Source organism: Cydia splendana, chromosome 25, assembly GCF_910591565.1.
Source record: "Cydia splendana chromosome 25, ilCydSple1.2, whole genome shotgun sequence".
Lineage (NCBI taxonomy): Eukaryota > Metazoa > Arthropoda > Insecta > Lepidoptera > Tortricidae > Cydia > Cydia splendana.
Genome location: NC_085984.1, coordinates 7,889,284 through 7,900,474, shown reverse-complemented (window position 1 = coordinate 7,900,474; position 11,191 = coordinate 7,889,284). Strand labels below are relative to the sequence as shown.

General features: G+C 36.4%; 1 protein-coding gene across 1 annotated transcript; it reads right to left on the bottom strand.

Moving 5' to 3' along the window:
• Nucleotides 1-234: 234 nt before the first annotated feature.
• Nucleotides 235-10,804, bottom strand: LOC134802607 (uncharacterized). The gene is made up of 7 exons (XM_063775244.1): nt 10,667-10,804; nt 8,848-8,971; nt 7,100-7,963; nt 3,971-4,087; nt 2,294-2,392; nt 1,442-1,516; nt 235-443 (listed from the first exon to the last, which is right to left on the bottom strand). Exons 1-7 carry the CDS (start codon nt 10,715-10,717, stop codon nt 235-237), a joined length of 1,539 nt encoding a protein of 512 aa, XP_063631314.1. The 5' UTR covers nt 10,718-10,804.
• Nucleotides 10,805-11,191: the final 387 nt, after the last annotated feature.

The following is an 11,191-nucleotide window of genomic DNA, read 5'->3' as shown; positions in this document are numbered from 1 at the left end:
AAAAATAATATGTGGTAGGTATTCAGTTTTTAAAACTTTTATTTTAAATAATATTTAAAACTTTCGCGTTTTCAACACATATTAACACATCACATTTATAGACGGGTCTATCGCGAATTTATTTTATTACCTTTATTCGCGATAGACCCGTCTATAAAAGTGAGTTAATACCTTTATTTTATGTTCCGTATTAGTCTATCAAATCTTAGAAGTACTCATGTCCATGTTAGTTCTCTAGGCTTCAACACTATGCCCAGTAATACTAACTGAGCCATAAGCAGGTGCCGTGCCCTCAAAAACTACTTCACCACGAATAGGAATGGGACCTAAAGGTCCTAAATCTTCAGGCTCTTCACTGCCAGGGTCCTCGCAATTGGTTTGTATGGCTCCCTTTGGGAGATCCGAGGAATCGGGGTTTTCGAGTTTTGGCCTTGAAGGTTTTTCTGTAAACAAAAGAACCTGTATAGTAGCGCTCACTATCACATAATTCTGCTATTATACCCTAACATTTTTTCAAATAGGGTAAAAACTATAGGGGATCTATTGCAAATAAAGATTTATGATTATGATTATGATTAGCGTTTCGACTGCTAGTTGTTTTTTTTTTAAAGAGCCTATTTTTTGTCCCACTGCTGGGCAAAGGCTTTCTTCTGCCACTCATTACGGTTTGTCCCGCCAGTCGCTGCAAAAAGGTCATCCCGCCATCTCTTTTTAGGGTTCCGTACCCAAAGGGTAAAACGGGACCCTATTACTAAGACTTCGCTGTCCGTCCGTCCGTCCGTCCGTCCGTCTGTCACCAGGCTGTATCTCACGAACCGTGATAGCTAGACAGTTGAAATTTTCACAGATGATGTATTTCTGTTGCCGCTATAACAACAAATACTAAAAACAGAATAAAATAAAGATTTAAATGGGGCTCCCATACAACAAACGTGATTTTTGACCAAAGTTAAGCAACGTCGGGAGTGGTCAGTACTTGGATGGGTGACCGTTTTTTTTGCTTTTTTTTTCGTTTTTTTTTGCATTATGGTACGGAACCCTTCGTGCGCGAGTCCGACTCGCACTTGCCCGGTTTTTTGGTCTGCCTCTGCCTCGGCTTATGCGGTGTCCATTCGGTAGCTAATTTGGCCCACCGATCCGGGTGCATACGGCAGACGTGTCCCGCCCAATCCCACTTAACCCTTTTCCAGGCCGCACCAATCTACAAGGTTCTCCCGAAAAATCCAAATATATTCCAATTAATCCAATTAAGCTTTGATGATTCATCTGAAGACAAGGCAAATTTCCCGAAAGTACAATCTAATTTGAATCTTAAATTGGTATGCTAAAGTTGAAATTCTAGTGGCGCGTATGTGGTCGATAACCACTATGCCTGGAAAAGGGTTAAACTTAGCGGCCTTAGTTGTTTGTTATTTATATTATAAAAAAGTTTTTGCCGTACCTGCATCAGATTTTTTCTTAATCCATATGTATTTCTTTCCATCCGGACCTATTTCCGTCGCTTGCAATGGTGGACCTGCAGGAAGTAAACGTAATGTTCTAAATGAGTTGGCGGCCTTCATAGTAAACCTTACATTTGATTTTTACGCTCGACGCTCTAGTATTCGCTTCAAGCGATTTTTCGTTCCTTCATTCAATAGAGATAGAAAGAGCTTAAAGGTGACGTTCGGATGTCTACTGCAGCTGCATTAAGGATGACTCACGTTAGACCGGGCCGTGTCCGGGCCGGGCCATAATGCTAGCTTCCATGGTATTATGGTCGCATTTTTATCACTTGTCATGTCATGCGTCACTTTTGCACTTCATACTTGTTAGAACGTGACAGGCATGATGACTGATGATTAAAAAGCCGACCATCTCAGCCCTACTGCATTTTCAAATAATGTAAAAAAAAATCATTTTCACCAAAAAGATAATATACAAAAGAACATAATAAAAAAACCGGGCAAGTGCGAGTCGGACTCGCGCACGAAGGGTTCCGTACCATAATGCAAAAAACGGCAAAAAAAAAAAACGGTCACCCATCCAAGTACTGACCCCGCCCGACGTTGCTTAACTTCGGTCAAAAATCACGTTTGTTGTATGGGAGCCCCACTTAAATCTTTATTTTATTCTGTTATTAGTATTTGTTGTTATAGCGGCAACAGAAATACATCATCTGTGAAAATTTCAACTGTCTAGCTATCACGGTTCATGAGATACAGCCTGGTGACAGACGGACGGACGGACAGCGGAGTCTTAGTAATAGGGTCCCGTTTTACCCTTTGGGTACGGAACCCTAAAAACAACATACATGGAAATTTAGAGAAAAGCTTGATGCTGCCTGTAGCCCTTGCTGTTCCTCTGATGACGTTCACCCTCGGGAGTTGCCTCCGATGGTACATTACTGGTGCTGTAAATATTGAAAAACACGCTCAATGGGACTTTGTTTTATAAGGTCATAGCCTCGTGCCACCCAATGTACATTAGGATGTACACTCAGTTTTGATGGAATGTCAACTTTAATTGAAAACAAAGTAGGTAGCATTTCATTTGTCTCGTAAAATTTTCGAGCAAATGGAATTCAACCTAATAGAAAATACAACAAGATTCTAACTTCCTTGGCTATAATTTTGTATGGTGGGCGGCACGAGGATAGAGAAATATAGTAAGAGGGCATTTCTATTTAAATTATTATTTAATTCTATTTATTTCTAAAGTTGTACCAATTTTTTTGTGTTAGAATTGTGAATTTTTATATTATTTCTTCTCAGAATCACGAGCTTTTTCCATTTTTACTGAGAAAAAACGTGTCCCCAAAATGTTTGGTCCGTTTGGTTACGGTTTTCAATACAACCTTCTATGACCCTAACAAAACGGACAACAAAAATTTGTATGAAATTTTGGGGACACTTTTTTTCTTGTATTAGGATCGAAGGAGCTCGTGATTCTGAGTGGAAATAATATAAAAATTCCAAAATACGGACAACGAAAATTTGTATGAAATTTTGGGGATATTTTTTTCTTGTATTAGGATCGAAGGAGCTCGTGATTCTGAGTGGAAATAATATAAAAATTCCAAAATCTAAAATGCAAGTTGGGGGGTACAACTTTAAATAGAAATGCTCAAGAATAGAGTGCTCACTCCATACCTCAGTTTTGATACAAAAACCGGGCAAGTGCGAGTCGGACTCGCGCACAAAGGGTTCCGTACCATAATGCAAAAAAAAAAAAGCAAAAAAAAAACGGTCACCCATCCAAATACTGACCACTCCCGACGTTGCTTAACTTTGGTCAAAAATCACGTTTGTTGTATGGGAGCCCCATTTAAATCTTTATTTTATTCTGTTTTTAGTATTTGTTGTTATAGCGGCAACAGAAATACATCATCTGTGAAAATTTCAACTGTCTAGCTATCACGGTTCGTGAGATAAAGCCTGGTGACAGACGGACGGACGGACGGACGGACAGCGAAGTCTTAGTAATAGGGTCCCGTTTTACCCTTTGGGTACGGAACCCTAAAAACGATTATTATTTTTGCAGTCCACATCTAGCATCGAGTAGCGGAATTATCAATACCGCTACTTGATATTAGAATTCTCTAGGGTCGCGACTCACGAAAATTGTATTGGACAACAATTTACAACTAATATTAAAGCAGAAGGAGTTGAAGATGGAGTTCCGGTTAATCCGGTTATAATATTATCCGAAAATTGTTGAGCATTAGACTTTTTAGTCGTCGGAACATCTTTTGTCAAGTAGCAGTACTGATAATTCCGCTACTCGATGCTAGATGTCGACTACGAAATAATAGTCGATTTGGTATAAAACTGATTTATGGAGTAAGCACTCTATGTATTTTTTTCTCTATGATAATTGATAAGGTGTATAGGTAGTGATAAGTAGGTTAGGTAGGTAGGTAGGTATTATGCTTGCTGATCGAGACACACGGTAGAGTGTCAAGCCATGTTCGATGAAAAAATATATTTACCTATTTTTCCTAGGTATTGGTCGTTGTAAGGCTCTTCGTTCAGGGTTATGATCGGGTTTCGAGTACCTATTGTAGGTGGAGCGGAGCCGGTGTCAATGTAAGGAAGCATTGGAGTGTCTGCAAGGAAAAAAAGTTTTTGGCAAAAAAGAAAAAATTTTTTGGTTAAAAAGCTTTTATCGCTGACATCGAGACAATTCTAACAACTTCAAATACAATAAGTTTGCGTTGTTTTATCACAAAGTTCCCATGGCCACTTCCTGTCTCCATCGTCTGATCAGTTCCATATTAATTATCATAATATTGCATTGTCATTCGATTTACATATGTATACAATAGGTATTTCAGCTCAATCGAAAATCGAGAAGTAGGTCAAATTTATCTTCCAAAATTTGACCCACACTAACTGACATAGGTACTAACCGGGTAAGTTAAATAAAGTTAAGGTGCGACAATTATTTGAATTAACCAATTCTAAGAGGAACTATTATAAATGAGAGAATATGCTCAGAAAATACCAAGAACATTGTTGGTGTGGATAGTAAATTACGTATTGAACTTGTGGACCGACGTGATATAATTACAGAAGAGCAGCATGGTTTTCGCAAATCGAGATGTACTACATTGGCGACATTTAAACTTGTAAAACATGTATTAAATGCAATCGATAATAAGATTCCTGTAACAGTTTTGTTTTGAGACATGAGCAAAGCTTTCGATTTTGTTTGTCATAAACGCATGGCGATTAAACTATACAGATACGGTATACGTGGGCCTGCTCTTGATTGGATTAAGACATACCTCAGTGACAGAAATCAATGTGTCGAGACCCTAAAATATTGCCAAAAATCTAAAACTCTAAATTCTTACAGGTCATCTTTAATGTATAATAATTATGGAGTACCGCAAGGCAGTATTTTGGGACCCCTGCTATTCTTATTATACATAAACGATTTGCCAAAATGCTTGCCCAGTCATGATTGTCTACTGTACGCAGATGATACATCTATTATTGTAAAGTGTAAAAATATATCAACTTATAACGACGACTTAAATACAGCACTGTTAAGCACTGTAGAATGGTTAAAACGAAATAACTTAAAAGTAAATGTAAATAAGTCTACTTATATTCAGTTCAGTACAGCAAGAGGCAACACACAGAAACTGCATATAACTTTAGATAATGAGCCTGTAAAAGAAGTGCAAAATACAAAGTTTTTAGGCATAATGATTGACAGTCACTGTAATTGGATGGAACATGCTGCTAATGTACGATCCAAACTAAATAGTTTTATTTTTGCACTTAGACGAATTAGCCAAACTGTTTCGACCCAAGCAGCGCTACTTGCTTATAATGGCTACGTAAATTCTCTCTTACGATATGGACTTGTAGTTTGGGGAAACTGTATTGAAAAAGACGCAATATTTATAACACAGAAGCGTTGTATAAGAGCCATATTTGCCATACACTATATGGGCTCATGTCGTACTCATTTTATAGAAAATAACATACTCACTTTTCCTAGCATGTACATTTTCGAAGTGTGTGTTTTTGTACACAAGTATAAATACTTGTTTGTGGAGTTCCAAACAATGGGTCCACGCGCGACAAGGACACAATATAAGTTTACTTTACATAAACCTTCTGTTAATTTGGCACTTTCCTCAAGAAACTCGTATATTATGTGTATTCGTATTTATAATAAATTACCTGACATTTTTAAGAATAATAATTTGAATATATTTAAATCACAAGTCCGTGCTTGGCTAATACAGAGATGTTTTTATAGTATTAATGAATTTTTAAATAATGATTTAATGGGATTAGATTGTGTATGACTTTGACTTTATTTGTATTTTATTTTATTTCGTTTTGTTATTGCATGCAATGAGTTGTTAATAAGACTTTAAGATTGTGATTTATGATTGTATTAATACTTGACATCATTTGTTATGTAGGTAACATAGGAAATATTTGTTTGTACACCTGTAAAGGTAGAGTCTTGGTGAGTCCGTGAAATATTGTTACAATAGTAATTACTGGCAATGTAACCCATTTCTCACAAGCAATAAAGATTATGATTATGATTATGATTATGATTATGATTATGATTATGACTGTAGGTACCGTAAAACGGGGTGAGTAGGTTTCGCGGGGAGAGTTGGGTTATGAATGGGGAGAGAAGGTTTGAGAGGGGGGTGAGAAGGGATTTTAAGGCTACTGCTACAAAAATAATTTATTCCAATTAAAATGGGGCTATAGTAATACGCATAATAAAAAAAAATCGATCCAACAATCTTCCAAAATCACCTTTGTATGAAAAACAATCTCACCCCAAATACGAGGCACTGCGGGGTGAGATGGGTTTTCCTCTTTATCGTCAAAGTTATGAAATGGAACTACTTACCCAAAATAAAATACAAACGTTCGAACCACTTATTATATACACCATTCAGTTTTCACATGTAAAAATAAAATTTTATCGAGGTTTGAAAGTCAAATTTCACCCAACTCACCCCATTTTACGGTACCTACTGTATAGTTCGACGGTTTTATGGTAACCAATTTTATAAAACGATACTTACACGATTCATCGTCCCCAATCGTTTCAAGTCGTGGATAACTCTCAACGTAAAGTGGAAGTGGCTCCATCATAGGAACACCTGTTATCATAAAAGTTAAAATTAATAATTTTAATAAACACATCATTTTTGCTTTGAAAAATATAATTACAGCGGATGTCAATCTCACCGCTATGACGAAATTTTAATAAAAAAAAGTTCTATGGAACACAGACATTGAAACGGGTTTTAGGCATTTTAACTTAAAAGTGTACCATTAAGTTTTTTTTAGAAAATCCATTAACTTTTGGGTTATTTCTACTCAGAATCACGAGGACTACCGATTTATAAAGAAAAAACTGTGTCTCAAAATATGGTAGTTTTGTGACGCATTTTGTATGGACCGTCACAAAACTGACACCCAAAATTTGTATGTAAAACTGCATGGGGTCACTTTTTTTATCTCATTCAATAGTATGTACTTGTGATTCTGAGTCTTTCTAAATAACCCAAAAGATGATGATTTTTCATGCATTTTCACTGAATTATTTATTAACAATATATACTTACCATCACTGCTCATTGTACAAGAATCATCAACTTCTTCTAATGCTTTTTCAACATTTTCTAATTCCTTTTCTACAACTGATTTAATTTTAGATAATTCCGAGTTTACAAATGCTTCGGTTTTCGCCAGCTCTGCTTCGATAAATCTATCAACTTTTTCTGATCCAGTTTCTACAAATGATTCCGTTTTTGTTAGCTCTGCTTTGATAAATCTATCAACTTTTTCTGATTCAGTTTCTACAAATGATTCCGTTTTCGCAAGATTTGATTCTACAACAGTTTCCATTTCTGAAAGCTTAGATTGTATTAGAGCATCCGTTTTTTCTAGCTCTGTATCCACAAATGTATTTACCTTTTCGAGCTCAGATTTGACTAAATTTTCTGTTTCTGCGAGTTTTGATTCCACAAACGATTGTAGGATAAGCATTGCCAATTGTATTAACGCTTCTTGTTCTGTCAACTCTTTTGTTACTGTTTGTGTGATCTTGTCGTCTGTGCGTTCTGTTTCTAATTCTACTTTTCTTAGAGCTGCTTGGACCATTTCTTCAGTGTTTGCCAATTCTGACTCTATAAACTTGTCAAACTGAGATAATTCAGTAGAAATTTCCGATTCCATTTGCTGAAGAGTTGAGTCCAAAGCACTTTCTATATCTGACTTAGCTCCGTTTTCCATTGCATTTTGCATTTGTGGTCCCATCCTTCCAAATTCTTTTTCTACGAATGCGTCCATTTCTGCCATTTTAGCGTCTATTTTATCACCGGCTTCGGCGAGAATAGCGTCCGCTAATGTAGCTCCTAACATAATATTTTTCGGTAAAGACTCATTGTCTGGAGTACTAGGAGTAAACGGCAGCATAACTTCAGGACCTGCAAAAATATTCTAGGATTTTAACTTGAATTGAACTATTCACATTTCATTTTGAAACACTTTCTATTGCACATTTAGATATTATACGGCAAAAATTGGCGTTAATATTAATATTTAAAAAGTTAACACATATCAGTGAAAGAATAATGATCACAGTCAAATGGCGTTCTAACAGTTTTAATCGTCTGTCGAAAGATGGCAGTAAATGTACAGTAGCTACATAATTTACCATGACAGTAACTCTCTAAATACAAATTCTCTTTGCCTAAACTAAGTAACTTAATACTTAATACTTGTATCTTACGTATTTCGTGTTAGTAGGTCAATGTAGTGTAAGTTAGGTGCTTCCCTAAGGGGATGAAATGGGGGCTACAATTTAGTAGGAGAGTACGAAGAAGGTTGGGGCAGCCCAGGTTTATACTAATATACTTAGTCAAGCAAATCTTGTCAGTAGCAAAAGGCGGCAAATTTGAAAAATCGCGGGTTAAGCTACACTGTTTTCGAATAATTCCAAAATCGCGTGTCATCTGTGTTTTATCTGCGGAATGTGGATCGTGAATGACAGCCATCTTGTTGGTTTACCTTCTGAATCGTTGCTATTTAAAGAGAAATTTTTGCTGTCACCATTAAATACTAATTATATTACATAAGATTGTGCATGTACTTAAGCAAAGCCAAGGTGCCTAGTTGCCTACAATGTACAATCATGCTCGTCGATGGTAAATACTTATTTGTAGAATTTGAGGTTATGATAGTCACATGTTTTGGTTCGATGTACATTGCTGCTTTTCTTAGCGCAATACTGCTCTTTGAGCGTTGCCCTACGTTACTCTGCTGTACATTGCTACTGACGTACTTTACTTGACAGACTATATATACTTACATGGAGTGTGAGTAACTAAAGCTACTGATCCAGTAGCCGGGGCAGTACCGCTGAACTCTGCCACGCCCGCCACTGGCACTGTTATATGTATGCCATTATCCACTCCGTCATTCGCGGGGAAAGCCTGAAAATATTTTTAGGTGTGATTAGCAATGTGCAAGATATAGAACATTCTTAAAATTTCCAAATATTTCTGGAAACTTTTATGAGACAATTCTCATGCAAGTTTTAAGCGGAAACTTGCATGAGAATTGTCTCATAAAACTTGAAACATATGAAACATTGAAATGGTAACGTAAATATTACATGAAACAGTCTTTAACATGTTTAGAACATTAAGTAATAATCCCTAATCTGAACGGGATCTTGCTAAGTGGAAATTTGCATGAAAAGTTTCTCATGAAAGTTTCTGGAAACTTTTGGAAATATTTGAGTATGTTCTGCAACTTGCACATTGCTAGCTTCACTTCATAACTAAAGTATGACTCACGTTAGACCGGGCCGTGTCCGGACCGGAGCTTCCAGCGCATCGTTTTCTATGAAAAGCATCACGTGATCACCTGTCATGTCATAGAAAAGTAAGCGCCTGACGCTCCGGCCCGGACACGGCCCGGTCTAACGCGAGTCATCCTTTAGTGTCGAGTTTTCATGACACTTGAAACATACGCCAGTAGTGACGTAAATATTAAATTTATTTATTTATTTATAGGTTCACCAACAGTTATTACATTGAAGCTTACATCTATACAAACAATGACAACATGCTGAATGTATAACTAATTACTGGTAAACACCACATGCAAGTAATTAAAAAAAGCAAAGTCAACAACAGAGCCGGCACATTTAAACACCTTATTATTGTAGAATAAGGAGCAAAGCCCAACCATGATGTCAACTGGTTAAGTGAATAAACTAGATAAATATGGAATTAAAACTAAATATATTAATTACTAGTGAATAAATTTCTAATTTTGGTCAGAGAGTCAAAGTGAATATCGAATCTGTTGCTATATTTATTGATTAAATTGCTCAGGCGTGGTACCGGGGAGTTTGACCCTAACACAGTTCGGCGCTTAGGGCGAGACAGTGGTTTGATAGCAAATGAAACAGTCTTCAACAGTTTAAGTTGTGAGTAGTTCGAGTAATCCCTAATCTGAACGGGAACTTGCTAAGTGGAAACTTGCATGAAAAGTTTCTCATGAAAGTTTCTGGAAACTTATGGAAATTTCCTATGTTCTGCAACTGGCATTGCTAGTTTCACTTCACAACTAACTATTGCTAAATAAATATCAAATGATAATGAAAATGAAAAATGAAAAAATATTTATTTAAGATAAGTAGGTACAATAAACTTAAGTAAACTATATTTACAAACTTATTCACTAATTTATTATGTAAGGAACTTATCTTAACGTGCGATGCAATTTCGGTATCGGTGGTCTCCGCACTAGGCAAGCCTGTATCGCGGAGGCCAATACTTGGTGTGGTACAGATAAAGGTAAGGTCGGTTTACACAACAGTCAATTGAAAAACACGAGTATTTGGAAATATTGTAGAATAAAAACAAAATTATAATACAGAGAGAAATAATTAAATGTGAGCTGCGAAATAACAATACTGCAATATACCTACTACATAAGATAAGTGGGTACCTATTTATTTATTTGCGATAGTTGCGCCATTTAGGGTCCTAGCTAATTTGGTTGTTTAATATAACGCAATAGAATTTCGAATTTAGCAAGAACCCTAAATGGTATAACAATCCTGTGTGGTGACTACAAGCGGGGTATAAAAACAAATTAACTCCTAAAATACTCACACTAACCAACAATCCATTGATCAGAAACACACACACTATGTTACTCTTCATTTGTTTCTATTTCGCCACACATAACATTTATGGACGAAAAAATTGTGTTAATTTAATTATATAGTCATATATTCTTATCTGGTCGACTTACAAACACAGTTTCTTTGTTCAATTGCTTTGAAATACGTCAAATGGTGATAGGAGAGGGTTTTAGGACACCTGCATTTATGACGTTATACACGTTGAATTTATAATTTTGACGCACAAACAACCTTTTGTACTTGAAGATTTTAGTTGTCTTCGCTTCTGTTCCGCCAAATCGATCGATCTATACAGTCACCACGAGGGATTGTTATGCTTTTTAGGGTTCTTGCTAAATTGGAAATTCTATAGCGTAAGTATAGAACTAAATGGAGCAACAATTGCGGAGCGTGATGGTACCATATAACCGACGGGATATTGTTGCTCCTTTTGTGTGTGACGTACTTCTGAGGCGAAATGTTTTCAAGAATAGAAGAAAAGCCCCAGCAAAAT